The sequence below is a fragment of the Mandrillus leucophaeus genome, unplaced genomic scaffold (assembly GCF_000951045.1).
Source record: "Mandrillus leucophaeus isolate KB7577 unplaced genomic scaffold, Mleu.le_1.0 Scaffold403, whole genome shotgun sequence".
Taxonomy (NCBI): Eukaryota; Metazoa; Chordata; class Mammalia; order Primates; family Cercopithecidae; genus Mandrillus; species Mandrillus leucophaeus.
Window position 1 is genome coordinate 1,955,821 of NW_012104288.1, and position 18,534 is coordinate 1,974,354.

Sequence of the window (18,534 nt, forward strand, 5' to 3'; positions counted from 1 at the left end):
TCTTAAAATTTTGACTATAAGGATAGAGATGATACAAGTGAACTTCGCAAAAGAGTTTTGTGAAATTAAACAAAAAATCTACCCTTATGTATATTTCATATTTGTTTAACAAAAGCAGCTTGACGCTTTTGTTCTGGATTACACATCAAGAACAAGCATTATTTTAATTATGTAGTAACATTTACTATATGACTTTGAAGCCAGATTTCAAATCTGGCTTTGTTAAATTAATTGGAAACACTCCTTCTATTAATTTAGGTATTAAAAAAAAGCCAAATATCAATAAAGATATTTTTATTAATTTTTTTATAGAAACAAAATAGCTACTAAAACTATTATAGTATATTAACAGCACTTAGTATTATATTGATTTAAACATAGTAGCTAATAAAACTTGTTTATGACATCTATTGAAATTCTCAATCTGACAGTTTTAAAATAGCTTAAAACTAAGCACCAGGTATATGAAAAAAGTACTGGAAATTTTAATTGTCCAGAAATCACAGGAATACTGGGAACCTGTAGTTATGGGAAATGGCTGTTTTTCTGAAGTTGAAAGCAAATATAAAACTATAAAACCAGTTTCAATTACAAAACCCTTTGAAATTTTGCTATGCCTATAGTTATCTACCTAAGAACCATAAAAAAAGATAATTTTATTGTTAACTTCATTCCAGTTTAGCTTCCTCATTTTACATATAGGGAGTCATGCCCTTTAATATGCCTGGCACTGCTCGGTGGCAGTAGCAGACTTGGGCTTACCCAGAACCCTAAGTCTCTGATGCTATAGGATAGCGAAAGAGGTAGGCAATCATAACAGACAGTGTACAGGATAAATAGGGAAGAGAATGAGAGAACCAAAATAAAAATACTTTAAGAAACAATTATTTTACTGTACATGTGAATAACAAGAAATGGTACAGGGAATGTGAATAACATGAAATGGTATGGGGAATGTGTGACTAGTGAAGCATATTTTAACTGTTTTACTACTGGAGGAACAGAGCTAAAGGCCTAAAGAAGGCCTCACAGTATATAACAGTAAATAGAAGAGTAACATCTTTATACAATAAACTGTTAGAAATGATAAGTTTAAGTGTAAAGTTGTGCGTCTCTGCGGCTCCTGAACTTGAAGATTATTGTGAATAGATTGGATCAGCTCTATATATTAAAAACTTGGATACTTAGAACTTTCCAACTTAAAAATTCAGAATCATAAATGGTGACAACAGTAGTAGTATCGAACCAAAAACAGTCAAGTAAATTATGTCTCTAAAGCAAAAGCATTATCTTCTCAAATACAAAAAATACAAACTTCATTTCTTTTCTTGACCTTGAAAAATTCTGTGTTCCAAACACCTAGGAAAAATGAATACCTTCTGCGTTGAATCCATGTAGCAATCTGAAAAAAGAAATCAAAATGGAATGGTACTGAAATGCTAATTTGTAGCACATAATGGTATATAGTTCTATACCATTAATTCTAAAACATGAATACAGCATGCTGACAAAGCCCACCCACTCCTAATACTAGTTATTAAAGAAACGATACTGGCTGGGCGCAGTGGCTCACACCTGTAATCCCAGCACTTTGGGAGACTGAGGCAGGTGGATTACCTGAGGTCAGGAGTTCAAGAACAGCCTGACCAACATGGTGAAACCCTGTCTCTACTAAAAATACAAAAATTAGCGAGGCATGGTGGCACATGCCTGTAATCCTCGCTACTCGGGTGGCTGAGGCAGGAGACCTGCCTGAACCCGGGAGGCAGAGGTTGCAGTGAGCTGAGATTGTGCCTTTGCACTCCAGCCTGGGTGTCAGAGCAAGACTCTGTCTCAAAAAAAAAAAAAAAAAAGAAATGTTACTGTCTGACTAAATTTATAAGATGCGTTATTGGTTAAACCATGCCATGTTGGTGCCTCTTTCATTATAGCTTTTATGTCGTAATGAATTTGACTAAAATTATCTTAGACTCATTATCCCAGGCCTAAGAACTCACTGGCACTTGTTTCAAGGTAACTGAACAAGAAGCTGTTTGGCATTGGCAGAAGTCAGATGAATAACCAATCTTACATGCCCCTTCTTCCTCTCTTGAGCTGTTATTTATATTCAAATTAAATACACATTATTTCTCCCTGTAGATACCTGTGTACTTAATAGATTCTAGTTAGTAAACTGCACATGCCCAGTATCTTTGAGGAAATTTAGTGAAAATGAAGGAAAAGATAAAATATTTCTCTTTAGACCTGAGGTTATTTTTAGGCTGGCCCATAGAAACAGGTCCAGATAAATTTCTAAAAAAGCAAAGTAGATACTTATGAATAGTATTCAATGCCTAGGATTAACATCTAAAAAGACTCAGTAGTACTGCTAGCCAGCCAATAAAATATAAACTCCATTTGTCTTAGTTATATAGAACTGTGTTTCCAGCTTAGAAAAAGTCAAACCAATGACTTTTAGAACAAACTACCCTCATTTTGTATTCAGCCTCTAGAACATGGAAGCTTTAAAAGTGAATTGGCTAAATAGGCAAGAACTTCTGAAAGTTAACATCTTAATGATTAAAAACAGTAAGTACAGGTTAGTAATTACCTGGGTAATTAATTGAAGCCTTATTCTATTTTCATAAGACTTACTTGCTTAATTCAAGCAAAACAAATTTTGGTCTAAATTACCTAGATAATTATGACAGCTTTTTACTTGAGAAGTATAGAACTTGCCTCAGGCTACAAAACTAACTATATTATTACTAAATGGATAACCAGGTAAGATTCTAACTGGCATTATTGTATGCTTAAGATTGATTTAACAACAGCTATTCCCAGTAAGGAAATTTTAAAAATCAGATCTAGTTACAGGTATTATGATTTTTCTACCTTATGGACTATTTTGGAGGGATAAGCTATTAAGACTAAGACTATGAATGAGAGTTGGGGAGGGAGCAGGAAGGGAGGAACATGCACACCACATTAACACAAAGGCAATCTTCTGGCTCGGACTGTTCTTTACTACTGTTCTTAAAGAAAACGTTCATTCTGCTGCAGCTAACTAGCCTCCATCTTCTACACCAAATACTATTCCATGCCATGGAAGTGCTATGCAATAACTCTCCCAGGTAGCACCTTATACCGCTTAAAAGCCTTTAAAATCTCTAATCTGAAGGTGTCACAGTAAAGAAATGTAAACACTTAGGAAAACAAAAATGTAATTACCTGATGAAGTCATCTATGTCCATGGAACGGGCCCGTTTGTCACTAAAACCTGTGCTGGTTAGGATTTGCTGTATTTTATCTGCTATGCTGAAATCTTCTGGTATTATCTATCAATATAAGATTCAGAATAAATGAACGACATATCTTTAATGAGGTCACCTTGACTCTTTTTTTTAGTTCAGTAAGTCATAAAATAGTCACCTTTAATATATCTGTTAATAAGACTTTGGAAGGCCTGATTGTTTACATAAGATGTGGATCTCTAAGTGGCTGATCTTTATTAACAAAAACTTGGAATACCTTGAATTAGTAATCCTGTCTATATTAGCCATTTTCTTCTTTAAAATTCTGTAATAGTTATTAGTTTCAGACTTCACAAATAATTAAAACTGTAAATTAAATTTTAAAGCAACTGTTACTCCTTTCAAAATAATGCATTTTCTTGCTACAGATTTCACCTTAACCACCTCGTTTTTCTCAAAGAGGTGACCTGCCCAAGCCTTGGGAATATTAAGGATTTTACACTTAATGCACATATTTTATCCAAATATTTTTCTTAATCTAGCTTAATATTTTTCTATTATACTTAGGCAGATTATCTAATGACTTTTTCCCCATAAAAGAGAAAACGCAGATAGTATTGTGATACATTAAACCATATAGGTTCTGAGTCATAAAAAATAAAAAGAAAATTGGCCTTTATCTCTGTCCTGTTTAATTAAACTGGAAGCTAAAAAGTTAGCAAACATCACATTACACACACTGTTACACAAATGATAAGCATGAGGCTCACAACCAGAAATCTGCTATTGAGCCATATGAACTTTATTTCAATTTCTGGGTATTAAACTTAGAAATTAATAACTATATTTGTAACTGCTGTGTGAGCAAAAAACCAGACATGGTCACAATTCAGAGGACAGTAAATTGTACACAGTTATTTTAAGTTGTGCAAGCTACACATATCTACAGCTTTGAGGAACCTGTAACTGCTGAATCTGATTCTTGTTATGGCTAAAAACAACTGTCAGTAGTTAGAGGACAGGGTGGAGTAATCAAAGTTGCTCTTATCTGTTCCACAGGATACACAGCAGCACTGACCTGTCAGAATTCAAGTCAAAATTGTGCTAGTTATGCATTCTATATTGTCTTTTAAGGATCCTATGGAATGTACAAAATAATCTCATGCTAGATCAATAAGAATAAAAATGGACATTTTAAAAGAAAACAAATCAATGAAACTGCAGGAACATTTTCTACTTACAATATTATGGACTGAACAGTGAATTCTGTAGTTTTTTTCCAAGAGTTGTTGCACTGCACTTGATCTGTAGCATAAAGAAGTGATGCCACTGTTGTTATTCCAAAGTCAGAGTAATTTCTTAAACTTTTTTTTTTTTTTTACTAATATATAAGCCATTTAAGCAATAATTTCATTTTAGATGAAATTAAGTCTATGTTCTGTATGGTACAATTAAGGAATTTTAAAAGTTGTTGAATATTTAAACTTATGCAGCAAACACTAATTATATTTAAAGTGCAAAATCCTGATAAATACCTCTTAAATTCTTAGAGAAGTTCTAGACCCTCCACAAAACATCCCCTAAAAAAAAATCTCCAAGCCCTGTAAAACTGTGTCTCACCTCTCTTTTACCCTTGAACCCCAAATTGATGAGTTGCATTTTCCCAAGTTAATAAGATGACACATAACCTTCACAAGTGTCGAAGGGGTCCATCATCGCCTCATTTTTCCAACAAAAAACTAGAGCAGATGTATGGTCAGAGTTTGGGAGTGTTTTCCTGTTTTGCCAAAAAAAACCTGATCTGACTCTCAACTCCAGCAAACTTTCTTCATTAAGTTCTCCTGCCTCCCAAACTCTAAAGATAGTTAAAAAGATGAAGTTTGTCTGGACCCATATCTTTATGCTTTAGGGTAGCTGCTCAGGAAAAGGACCAAATTCTAGCATAGTATCTGGAGCACTGGTCCTTTACACATTAGAAATTAGTGTAATACTTACTTAAATGCAGCAGAGAGTGTCTTGTTTTTCCTAACAAAGGTTATCCTTACTAGACCATCCCATTCCTGAAATAGAAGATAGACATTTTCTTCAAATTACGAACTTCTTGTTCTTGTCTATGCCTGCTAGGTATTATCTTGTCTTTTAATATATAAAATTGAAGGGAACTTTCTAAAGTGAAGAAAATGTTCTGTATCTTGATCTGGCTGGCACACAGACGCAAAAGTAAGACATACATTTGATTTTTGTACTTTGGTGCATTTCACTGAGTATGTCTTTTCCTCAGAATTTTTTTTGACAAGGGTCAAAGCATGACAATTTTTTTTAATTTGAAAAAATAAAGCCAGGTACAGTGCTGCATGCCTGTAGTACCAGCTACTCGGGAGGCTGAGGTGGGAGGATCGCTTGCGACCAAAAGTTCAAGTCCAGCCTAGGCAACATAGTGAAACCCCATCTTAAAAAAAGAAAGTGGAGGAAAAACAAAATGGTCCCACTTCTGAACAAAGAACATGGCATTTATTTAAATCTAAGTATCATTTTCAAAAATAAGATTCAAAACAGACATGACTTCAGATACTGCCTGTGCAACACCCCTAACCTCCTTGAAGGAGTTACTGACAAACCACTCCATTTACCACCAGTTGACCACACACACAATCGTGTTTTTCTCTAATGTGGCTGTAGTAAAGTTTTACATCAAGTGGTCTTCTTTCTTGTTTTTAAATCTCAAAAGCAATTACAATTAAAATATGTTACCCATAATATTACTTTAAAACAACTATTTTCATTTTACCTTGTTTTCCAAGTTTTATTCAATTTTTTTTTTTTTTTTTTTTGAGACTGGGTCTCACTTTATAACTACCTTGCATCAAATTATTCCATCTACTTCAGCAGAGGGATGTGTCCTAATTAGCATTTTCCTATGTTTGAATATTTAGGTTGATTCAATATTTTTCTGCTGCTATAGACACACATCTTCCAGCCTGGACTTTTTTTCCTTTTATTGATTAAGCCAATATTTTAACCTCACCTGAAAATTGATGGGTGGTGGTGGATTCTTAGGTTCTATCCTTACAACACTGGATTCCACCTTGGGCGGTGGTCTGAAGTTATTCTTTCCAACCTGTTAATGAAAAAGTATTTAAGTAGTACTCTCAAAGGCAACTTTTATTTAGTAACCAAAGATGCTATCCTCACAGAAGGCACAACTAGATGCTCAAGGATGAGTTAAGGTAGATTATTTCAATAATAAAAATCACTGGCTGGGCACTTTGGCTCACACCTGTAATCCCAGCACTTTGGGAGGCCAAGGCAGATGGATCGTTGAGCACAGGAGTTCAAGACCAACCTGGGCAACATAGCGAAACTCTGTGTCTATAAAAAGTACCAAAAAATTAGCCAGGCATGGTGACACACAGCTCTAGTCCCAGCTACTCAGGAGACTGAGGTGAGAGGACTGCTTGAGTATGGGAGGCAGAGATCGCAGCGAGCCACTGCACTGCAGCTTAGGTGACAGACTGAGATTCTGTCTCAGAAAAAAAGAGAAAGAAAACAAAATTCACTTACTTTCATTAGATGGTCCACACGTGCCAACAGCTGTGTATTAATTGAGAGTCTGCAGTATAACTTATCTCCGGGTTTTGCAACCAGTCGGAGGGCAAATTCTCTTTGAAACATAAGTATAGCACATCTGAAAAGAAAGCAGAAAGGAATAAGGAAAATGGTCATTGTCAACTATAAATGAATTTTGACTGCAATGAATTTTCTTGGGAGAGAAATAGCAAAGCATTGGCAGCTGATTATAAGGTAGGAGAACGCTTTCAGCCTTTTTTATTGCCACAGAATGAGAGAGCTGGCTTTGTTTTTATAATGGCTGTACTCCTCACTGCAAGATAGCTTGCAAATATAAGCCTTTAAAGACTGGATGAGAAGGTGTTTCAAATCAGCACTAGTCCATCACCTCTTCTATGAAAACAAAGTGAAATACATTGTTTCAGCAGCAGAAATATATTTATGGGGTAGCAGACACCTTTAAGGAAGAGGTGAGGCTGAAAAGGCAGATTGTGATGTTCTATGTCTCCTTGATTTGAGAGGTTAAAAGATGTACACTTTTTTTTTTTTTTTGAGACGGAGTTTCACTCTTGTCACCCAGGGTGGAGTGCAATGGCGTAATCTCGATTCACTACAACCTCCATCTCCTAGGTTCAAGTGATTCTCTTGCCTCAGCCTCCTGAGTAGCTGGGATTACAGGCGCACGCCACCACCCCTGGTCGATTTTTCTATTTTTAGTACAGACAGTGTTTCACCATGTTGGCCAGGCTGGTCTGGAACTCCTGACCTCGGGTGATCCGCCCACCTCGGCCTCCCAAAGTGCTGGGATTACAGGCATGAGTCACCATGCTCAGCTAAAAGATGTAGACTTTTTATTCAGCAGGCAATGGGGAGACTTTGTAGGGGTTAATGAACAGAAGAGCATCTTCAAAGCTACACTTTGACATTCAAACTTTTGACAATGAGTCACACTAAAAAATACATTTGGCATTGCAAGCCAAGCCACAAATGTCTGCATGTGTATGTGTTTATATTGCATTTCAAAACAAAAGTTTCACGGAACTATAATCACCTGGACTACATGCAGTGCCCTCTGATATATTCCATTCCATATCATTAAAAAAAAAAAGATGGTCATGACTCATTAATTTTATAACCACTGAATACTTTTTGACTTGCAGTTTGAAAGCCACTAGTATGTAATGTAGAAAGTGACTTCAACGTTCATGGAAATATTGAGTTAAAAGATAAAAATAACGCACCTATAATCACAGCACTTTATGAGGCCAAGGCAGACAGATCGCTTGAGCTCACGACTCCAAGACCAGCCTGGGCAGAACATGGTGAGACCCCGTCTCTAAAAAAATACAAAAATTAGCTAGCCATGCTAGTATACCCCTGTAGTCCCAGCTATTCAAGAGGCTGAGGTAGGAGAATCACCTGGGCCCAGCCTAGGAGAGGCTGAGGTTGCGGTGAGCTGAGATCTCACCACTGCACTCCAGCCTGTCTCAAAAAAAGAAAAAGAAAAAGAAAAAACATGAACTTTATTATTCAACATAAGCTCCATCAAGTTCAAGACACTCTTGTAAGTGATGATACCAGCCTTTTAGTCTGTAGCAAAGAAACTGAGGCTCTGGGGAATTTAACCATGTCACTGCAGTCTTTTTTTTTTTTTTTTTACATTATTAACTGAAGAAAAAAGCATACCCTTTCAAGATTTTTTAAGACCAGGAAACGAAAATAAATCAGAAGGGCCGGGCACCATGGTTCATGCCTGTAATAATCCCAGCATTTGGGAAGGCTGAGGCGGGCAGATCACTTGAGCTCAGGAGTAGGAGACCACCCTGGGCGACATGGCAAGACCTATCGCTAAAAAAAATAGAAAAATTAGCTGAGTATGGTGGCACATGCCTGTAATCTCAGCTACTTGGGAGGCTGAGGTGGGAGGAATGCTTGAGCCCAGGAAGTGGAGGCTGCAGTGAGTGCAGATCACACCACTGCTCTCCAGCCTGGGAACCAGAGCAAGACTGTCTCATAAAATAAAAAGTAAGTCAGAAGGGGCCAAATCAGGACTGTAAGGTGGATGCCTAACCATTTCCCATTGAAACTCTCAAAAAACTGCCCTCGTCTGAGGAGAGGAAGGAGTAGAAGTGTTATGGTGGAGGAATCTCTGGGGAAGCTTTCCTGGGAGTTATTCTGCTATGACTTTAGCTAACTTTCTCAAAACACTTTTGTAATAAGCAGATGTTATCATTCTTTGTTCCTAAAGAAAGTCAGCAAGCAAAATGCCCTGAGCACTAAAGAAAAAAAAAAAAAAGAAGTTGCTATGGGCTTTGCTCTTGGCTGGTCTGCTTTTGCTTTGACTCGACCCATTCTGCCTCTTGGTAGGCATTATGTTGACTCTACTTTGTCTTTAGGCTCACACTGGTAAAGCCATATTTCATCTCCGTTACAATTCTTCGAAGAAATGCTTCAGGATCTTGTTTTCTTTTTTGATAATCTCGCTGTTGCCCAGGCTGGAGTGTGGAGTGCAGTGGCACAATCTCGGCATACTGCAACCTCCGCCTCCTGAGTTCAAGCGATTCCCCTGCCTCAGCCTCCCGAGTAGCTGGGATTACAGGTGCCCACCACAATGCCCAGCTAATTTTTGTATTTTCAGTAGAGACGGGGTTTCACCATGTTAGCCAGGCTGGTCTCCTGACCTCAAGTGATCTGCCCGCCTCGGCCTCCCAGAGTGCTAGGATTACAGGTGTGAGCCACTCTACCCAGCCATGTTTCAGGATCTTGATCCCAGTTATATAAAATTTCCACTGGAAACTCTGCTTTTATTTGCAGCTGATTTGAGTACAATGTTTTTTGTTTTGTTTTCTCATAAAATATTTCAGAAAAGAGGGTATGACAGTTTGGGTATCCATCAAGCAGAAACTTTAACTTTGATTTTGCAGTCAGAATTGTGTAAGTTGAACCAACTGAGATGTCTGTGGTGTTGGCTATTGTTTGTGCTGTTCAATGTTTTTCTTCGTCACTTAGGGAACAAACAAGATGAATGTTTTCCACAAATTTGATGTGGCCAGTCTGCCACTGTAGGCTTCATTTTCAACACTGTCTCATCCCTTCTTAAAACGAGTTATCCATTTGTGAACTGCTGATTTCTTTGGAATATTGTCCGCATAAACTTTCTGTAAAGCATCAATGATTTCACCATTCTTCCCACCAGGCTTCACCATAAATTGGATGTTTGTTCTTACTTCAATTTTAGCAGAGTTCACGTTGCTCTGATACGGGCTCTTTTCAAACTGATGTCTTATCCTTCTCAGGGCCTCACACGAGATCCTGTTCACTTAGTACAGAGTTTATTGTGGTGCAGAAACATTTTGAAATCCATGCATAGTTTTTTCATAATACACATTTTCCATGAACTTTCTGAAGACCTCTTATACTAGAGACCAGTTAGCAAACCACTGCAATTGTCTAGACATAAGGTAATAAAAATTCTAACCTAGGCTTAACGGCAGGAAGATTCAAAAATAGGGAAAGGCTGTCTGGTCTCAGAAGCAGGACTTCTAGCATACTGTCCCCAAATAACCTCTCAATTAAAAAGAGAGCAAGACCTCCATACAAATCAACATTTTCTATAAAAATTCTTCAGTAGTTTTTCAACTGACCTGACTCATTTTTGGCTATGTTCACCACCTGAATTGTAAGTCTTTCAAAATTTGGCAGTAACTCTAGTCTTTTGTCACAAACCTGAAAAAAGGTCGATGTAGCAACAGCTTGAAGACAAAAGGCGATGAGATCTGTAGGAGAATTAACTAGTTATTTCCAGGAAACACACATCAGAGAAACACTTAGTATCATGTTTCTGAAAATGTGAGAACATACCTGATAAGGCAAATTTGCCACACAAGTATCAAAGAATGGCAAATCTGTTTTCAACACATCACCCACTAGTACTTGAAGTTTGCTGGCCACAGGCCTGATGAGAAAAGAAATGTAAAAAGACCATTGTTTCATGAGATTGAAATGACTTTAATTCTATTATGTATACTCACGTGCCCTGAACTCTTTTGTGAAGTTCAGCTACCAGCCTTGGGTCAAGTTCACAAGCAACAACCTAATTAAAAAAAAAAAAAAATTATTTAGCTTAATTATGGAATATAAATATTTTATTGTTATCCCAACAGGAACTCTTACATGATTTACGTGACAAACTTCTTTTCCCATTTCTACCACCAATATTCCTTCAATTGTACTCGCCTACTTCAAATAACAAACAAAAATGGGCCGGCTACAGTGGCTCATGCCTGTAATCCCAGCACTCTGCGAGGCCGGGGTGGGTGAATCACAAAGTCAGGAGTGAAAGACCAGCCTGGCCAACATGGTGAAACCCCATCTCTGCTAAAAATACAAAATATTAGGCCAGGTGCAGTGGCTCATGCCTGTAATCCCAACACTTTGGAAAGCCAAGGCAGGTGGATCACCTGAGGTCAGGAGTTCGAAACCACCCTGGCTAACAAGGCAAAACCCCATCTCTACTAAAAATGCAAAAATTAGCTGGGCACAGTGGTGGGTGCCTGTAATCCCAGCTACTTAGGAGGCTGAGGCTGGAGAATTGCTTGAACCCTGGGGGCAGAGGTTGCCATGAGCCAAGACTGCGCCACTGCACTCCAGCCGGGGCGACAGAGTGAGGCTCCGTCTCAAAACAAAACAATAAAAAAGCCAGGCGTGAGGCTGAGGTGGGTGGATCACGAGTTTAGGAGATCAAGACCAGCCTGGTCAACATGGTAAAACTCTATCTCTACTAAAAAATTCAAAAATTAGCTGTTGCAGTGAGCCGAGATCGCGCCATAGCACTCCAGCCTGGCGATAGAGCGAGACTCGTCTCAAAAACAAACAAACGAACAAACACCACCACCCAGAAAAGTAGACAACCAGACTATGTGAGAGTTCTACCCATATAATCAATAGAATCATGTTTCATCTGTCTCCATGCTTTGTAATTGAACAGATGATGAAAGAAAATATACCACGTCTGTGCAGTCAGTGTTGTTAGAGAAGAGCGTACAATGCGATTGCTCTTACTGTAAGTATGTCACAACTACTGAGATACACAATACATGGCATAGATAACTTCTCAAGTAAATGAAATAGATGTCAAATAAGGCCGAAATTGAAATTTTATTCCAATTTCAGCTGAGGTTTCACTGACTTCTTTTATTTTTATTAAAAAAACTTTTTTTAAGAGATGGGGTCTCAGTCTGTTGCCCAGGCTGGAGTGGAGTGGCGCTATCATAGCTCACTGCTGCCTTGAAGTCCTGGGCTCATGGGATCCTCCCACCTCACCTTCCTGTGCAGCTGGGACCACAAGTGTGTACCACATCAGGCTAATTTCCTTCCTTTATTTTTTATAGAGACGGGTCTCACTATGTTGCCTGGGCTGGTCTCAAAACTCCTGGACTCAAACAATCCCCCCACCTTGGCCTCCCAAAGTGCTGGGATTACAGGCGTGAGCCACCATGCCCAGCCTCTTTATTTTTTATAGAGATTGGGTCTCACTTTGTTGCCCAGGCTAGTCTCAAGCCCATGGCTTCAAGCAATCTTCCTGCCTCAGCCTCCCAAAGTGCTGGGATTACAGATGTGAGCCACAGCTCCTGGCCCCACTTCTATATAGACCATCTTTACAGGGTAAACAATGTGCTGCTTACTCTGTTTGGCTCCCAGATGTATCTTTATTTTTATTTTTTGAGACAGGGTCTCGCTCTGTCACCCAGGCTGCAGTGAAGTGATAGGATCATGGCTCACTGGAGCCTCAACCTCCCAGGCTCAGGTAATCCTCCCACCTCAGCCTCCCTGGTAGCTGGGGCTACAGTCATGCACCACCACGCCCAGCCAATTTTTTGTAGAGACGGGGTTTCACCATGTTGCCCAGACTGGTCTCGAACTCCTAGGCTCAAGCCATCCACCCACCTTAGCCTCCCAAGGTGCTGGGATTACAGGTATGAGCCACCACGAAAGGCCTTCCCAGATATATTATCTACTTCTCTCTGCGTCCTATACATAATGAAGTCCAGCTCCCTTACCTTTCAACTTCTGGTTGGAAGTGGCCAGTGAAAGGCACCAGCATTATGGGGTACAAAGGGAAGGGGTTGGGTATTTCCTTCCTAATTAAACTCCCTGTTGAGGTTGGGCATGGTGGTTTATGCCTGTAATCCCAGCACTTTGGGAGGCCGAGGTGGGCGATCACCTGAGGTCAGGAGTTTGAGACCAGTCTGGCCAACATAGTGAAACCCCATCTCAACTAAAAATACAAAAATTAGCCAGCGTTGTGGCAGGTGCCTGTAATCTCAGCTACTTGGGAGGCTGAGGCAGGAGAATCTCTTGAACCCAGGAGGCAGAGGCTGCTGTGAGCCAGGACTGCATCACTGCACTCCAGCCTGGGGAACAGAGTGAAACTCCCTCTCAAAAAAAAAAAAAAATTCCCTGTTGAAATACCTAAGTGGTTTCTGTTTTCCTGACTGAAATATCTCATATTTTCTTTTTTTTTTCTTTCTTTTTTTCTGAGCAGAGTCTTACTCTGTCACCAGGCTGGAGTGCAGCGGTGCAATCCTGGCTCACTGCAACCTCTGACTCCTGGGTTCAAGTAGTTCTCCTGCCCCAGCCTTCGGAGTAGCTGGGACTACAGGCACCCGCCACCACACCCAGCTAATTTCTGTATTTTTAGTAGAGATGGGGTTTCACCATGTTGGCCAGGATGGTCTCAATCTCTTGACCTCGTGATCCAACCGCCTCGGCCTCCCGAAGTGCTGGGATTACAGGCGTGAGCCACCGCGCCCGACCGAAATATCTCATATTTTCTAAGACAAAATTTCCAACAAGGGATCAGGAGTTACTACTAAAATAATAGCAATTAATTAAAACATATTCAGATTGAAAACCAACTGAGCTTGCTAACATAGTCATTTGTGATACCAAACATTAAATCCCCTTTTTACCTTTTTTGCTTTTTCTAACAACTTTACAGTCATGTTGCCAGTTCCAGGTCCAACTTCTAGCACTACATCAGTTGGTCTTAAGGCAGCCTAAAAGCAAGCACGAACACTTTAGCTCTTCTGGCACATCAGAACACAGAAGTTAATTTACACTTGACCATCTTTACTCACATGTGCTCTGATAAGAACTCTTAATCTGACTCCATTTTTAGATTCTTCATGATCGATGTGGTTAACAAAATTACCTCAATAACATTTGGTGCAAATGAAAATCTAAAACCTCTCCTAACTTGGAGGAATACTGCTCAACTTTAGGAGTCACAAAAGCAGGAACAGCATTTCTGGGATTGACATTCTGATTTCTATCTAGAAATACTCCAATCGCCTCTTGTTACCTTCTCTGTTCACATCAACAAGTTCAAATGGGAAAGGACTGTACTTGCTGGACGAGGTTTTTCAATTCTCAACCCACCTATGGTTTCAAGGATGCAGAACAGCAACAACTGTAAACAAAATTGAATGTCTGCACACAGCTGTAATATTCTAGGGCCACAGCTTTCATCAGATGCTCAAAGGAAACTATGAGCTAAAAAGGTTAAAATAGTACACCAACCTTTTTTTTTTTTCTCATTTTTCAAATGACACGAAGCCCAACAAGATCCTTTAACTATGTAATGCTCTTTCTACAACTCCAAGATGCTTTCGTTGCTTTTAACCATAAGTGTAATCTGCACCGTGTATATTTCACTTCCTAGCACCCAAACATCCATAACCATAAGAGAACATCAATAACTCAGATAGGAGTAATACTCCAAGCAATTTATATGTGGTACTGGAATACATCAAATAATTTATATGTGGTACTATATGTTTTTCTGGGGAACAAACTTTCTAATGTGTGGTTTAGACATAAATAGATGGAGTACATAAAAACTAAAAGTGATAAAAAAGTGATTAGAAATAGAAGAATAATTATCTTGAACATATACAAAGGTCCAGCTATAAAGTAGATAATCCACAAAAAGACACAGAATTGGGAACCAGGAGAAACTCAGACCCACAGAATGAAGCTTATCGTGCAGAAGACAGCCCGTGAATCCTAGAAAATTATTTGATTCATTCAACAAATATTTACAGAGCATCTAATTTATGGCAGGCAGACTTTCTGCCCTTATGTATTCACAGGAATAAAATTAATAAACCAACAACTCTCTCCCTTTCCTCTTCCATACCCACCTTATCGATAATGCTGTTAATAATGAGAGGATTTTTCAAAATGTGCTGCCCAATTCCCGTGTTGAACATGAGTCCTGTAAGAAAACACGAAACAGCCTTAATTTTCCTACTGAGATTAGATATTAGACAGTCCCAGAGAAGAAAGCTGCATGGGTAGGGGGAAGATTTCTGAGCCAACCAGGGCCATGAAACGTCACGCCAGGACAGCCAAACTCTTTAAGTTCATCCTCCAACTGTAAAGGACGCCAACGACTGCGCGCAGGGCCTGCGGCCGACTCGGGACTACAGGCACCCGCCACCACACCCAGCTAATTTCTGTATTTTTAGTAGAGATGGGGTTTCACCATGTTGGCCAGGATGGTCTCAATCTCTTGACCTCGTGATCCAACCGCCTCGGCCTCCCGAAGTGCTGGGATTACAGGCGTGAGCCACCGCGCCCGACCGAAATATCTCATATTTTCTAAGACAAAATTTCCAACAAGGGATCAGGAGTTACTACTAAAATAATAGCAATTAATTAAAACATATTCAGATTGAAAACCAACTGAGCTTGCTAACATAGTCATTTGTGATACCAAACATTAAATCCCCTTTTTACCTTTTTTGCTTTTTCTAACAACTTTACAGTCATGTTGCCAGTTCCAGGTCCAACTTCTAGCACTACATCAGTTGGTCTTAAGGCAGCCTAAAAGCAAGCACGAACACTTTAGCTCTTCTGGCACATCAGAACACAGAAGTTAATTTACACTTGACCATCTTTACTCACATGTGCTCTGATAAGAACTCTTAATCTGACTCCATTTTTAGATTCTTCATGATCGATGTGGTTAACAAAATTACCTCAATAACATTTGGTGCAAATGAAAATCTAAAACCTCTCCTAACTTGGAGGAATACTGCTCAACTTTAGGAGTCACAAAAGCAGGAACAGCATTTCTGGGATTGACATTCTGATTTCTATCTAGAAATACTCCAATCGCCTCTTGTTACCTTCTCTGTTCACATCAACAAGTTCAAATGGGAAAGGACTGTACTTGCTGGACGAGGTTTTTCAATTCTCAACCCACCTATGGTTTCAAGGATGCAGAACAGCAACAACTGTAAACAAAATTGAATGTCTGCACACAGCTGTAATATTCTAGGGCCACAGCTTTCATCAGATGCTCAAAGGAAACTATGAGCTAAAAAGGTTAAAATAGTACACCAACCTTTTTTTTTTTTCTCATTTTTCAAATGACACGAAGCCCAACAAGATCCTTTAACTATGTAATGCTCTTTCTACAACTCCAAGATGCTTTCGTTGCTTTTAACCATAAGTGTAATCTGCACCGTGTATATTTCACTTCCTAGCACCCAAACATCCATAACCATAAGAGAACATCAATAACTCAGATAGGAGTAATACTCCAAGCAATTTATATGTGGTACTGGAATACATCAAATAATTTATATGTGGTACTATATGTTTTTCTGGGGAACAAACTTTCTAATGTGTGGTTTAGACATAAATAGATGGAGTACATAAAAACTAAAAGTGATAAAAAAGTGATTAGAAATAGAAGAATAATTATCTTGAACATATACAAAGGTCCAGCTATAAAGTAGATAATCCACAAAAAGACACAGAATTGGGAACCAGGAGAAACTCAGACCCACAGAATGAATCTTATTTATGCAGAAGACAGCCCGTGAATCCTAGACAATTATTTGATTCATTCAACAAATATTTACAGAGCATCTAATTTATGGCAGGCAGACTTTCTGCCCTTATGTATTCACAGGAATAAAATTAATAAACCAACAACTCTCTCCCTTTCCTCTTCCATACCCACCTTATCGATAATGCTGTTAATAATGAGAGGATTTTTCAAAATGTGCTGCCCAATTCCCGTGTTGAACATGAGTCCTGTAAGAAAACACGAAACAGCCTTAATTTTCCTACTGAGATTAGATATTAGACAGTCCCAGAGAAGAAAGCTGCATGGGTAGGGGGAAGATTTCTGAGCCAACCAGGGCCATGAAACGTCACGCCAGGACAGCCAAACTCTTTAAGTTCATCCTCCAACTGTAAAGGACGCCAACGACTGCGCGCAGGGCCTGCAGCCGACTCGGGGACCCACCCCTGCCTTCCGCGCTCACGGGAGCGGGTCCTGACCGGCCTCCGCCGATCAGGTCTCGGTCCGCACCCTAGGCTAGGTCCTGCCGGAAGACCTGACCCGACCCCAGCTTCCTCGCGGGGATCCGCACCTCCAGCGCTCTTCAGCTCCCGGCGCTGCTCCTGCCGCCCGCGGCGGCGGCCAATGGCCCCCGACTTGACCTTCGGCATCTTGGCAGGAAGCGGGCCCACAGGCCCGGGACCTCAAGCAGGACCAAAGTGGGCTAGCGTGAGAAGGCCAACACGTGGGAATCGCCGCCTGGCGCAGCCCGCACCACTCCGGCCCAAGTTCGGAAGGGGCTAGGGTCCGCCCCCTCCCGTACGCTCTGGGCTCCTCCTCCAGAAAGAGGGCGGACCTTGGAGCCCACTGACTGCCGGGAATTGGAGTCACCGAGAGAGGAAAGCCGAACTGCGGGAGCCTACAGATCCCAGAAGACACCGCGCTACAGAGGCGTGCAGTCTAGAGTTGGAGCTCTTGTCCCAACCGGAGCTGGATAAGAAGGTGTTGGTGTGGTACTCTCGGTGTTGCGAAGGCTGTTTAAGTTATATGATGAGGTTAAGCCTATGGATGTTTTAGAAGGCCAAGTTCTGGGATCGTTGAGGTCCGAAGAAGTATTCACGTGCCTCCCTCCTGTTTTCCTGTAGCTTGTGGGGGTGGGAAACCCGGAATTTGGGGATGAGCTTGTTTTTTTGTGGGAATGCATTTTTTGCTGCTTGCTTTAGGGAAAAGAACTGCAAGAGTGGAATTAACTCTGGTTTCGCTAGGGCTATGGTTGCTTCTATTAGGAATAGAAGAATAATTATCTTGAACAAATACAAAGGTCCAGCTATAAAGTAGATAATCCACAAAAAGACACAGAATTGGGAACCAGGAGAAACTCAGACCCACAGAATGAAGCTTATCGTGCAGAAGACAGCCCGTGAATCCTAGAAAATTATTTGATTCATTTAACAAATAATTCAACAAATTCCTTTTGTGCCTCATCATTCACTCTGTAAACATTTATTGAGCTCCAACTGTGTAGCAAACACTGCTGGGGATTCTGCGTAAGAAACTTACCTCAAAGTTTATTCTGTTGAGAGAGATGGACAGAAACTCCAAAACGCTGTAAATACGATAACGTATTGGTCATTGTGCTAGGACAGTGTGCCTGACTATAAACTCCGTGAGTACCAGGGCCACAATATCCACATCTGTCTTGCCAGCCAGTGTAATGGCTCTCTTAAATTTTTCTGTGTGTATTCTGTTTCGCTGAAGAAATAGCTTCTTCCTGTCATTACTAAAGCTAACTTTCTTTTGAGCAGTTCATTGTGTGCATTCCCAAACCTTGGTCTTAGGCCCTTCTTTCTTTGATGTAGTTCTAAGTCAGAAGAA

The 18,534-nt window shown here is 40.0% G+C and overlaps 1 protein-coding gene across 2 annotated transcripts; it reads right to left on the minus strand.

Moving 5' to 3' along the window:
* Positions 1 to 874: 874 nt before the first annotated feature.
* DIMT1 (DIM1 dimethyladenosine transferase 1 homolog (S. cerevisiae)) lies at positions 875 to 17,518 on the minus strand. 2 transcript variants are annotated; one of them, XM_011992127.1, is made up of 12 exons: positions 17,252 to 17,518; positions 16,837 to 16,910; positions 15,603 to 15,689; positions 10,832 to 10,893; positions 10,662 to 10,755; positions 10,527 to 10,576; positions 6,795 to 6,918; positions 6,259 to 6,351; positions 5,229 to 5,293; positions 4,475 to 4,538; positions 3,211 to 3,317; positions 875 to 1,402 (listed from the first exon to the last, which is right to left on the minus strand). In XM_011992127.1, exons 1-12 carry the CDS (start codon positions 17,328 to 17,330, stop codon positions 1,360 to 1,362), a joined length of 942 nt encoding a protein of 313 aa, XP_011847517.1. In that variant the 5' UTR covers positions 17,331 to 17,518; the 3' UTR covers positions 875 to 1,359. The 2 variants fall into 2 exon arrangements, with proteins under 2 accessions (XP_011847517.1, XP_011847518.1); XM_011992128.1 differs by lacking the exons at positions 875 to 1,402; positions 3,211 to 3,317 and adding an exon at positions 4,013 to 4,311.
* Positions 17,519 to 18,534: the final 1,016 nt, after the last annotated feature.

Coding starts and splice junctions, on each gene's coding strand:
- DIMT1 (XM_011992127.1), bottom strand. CDS start 17,330: ATGCCGAAGGTCAAGTCGGGGGCCATTGGCCGCCGCCGCGGGCGGCAG. Junction 16,911..17,251: donor GGAGCTGAAGAGCGCTGGAG/GTGCGGATCCCC, acceptor GTTTTCTTACAG/GACTCATGTTCAACACGGGA. Junction 6,919..10,526: donor CTACATCGACCTTTTTTCAG/GTTTGTGACAAA, acceptor CTTTCTTTTCAG/ATGTGCTATACTTATGTTTC.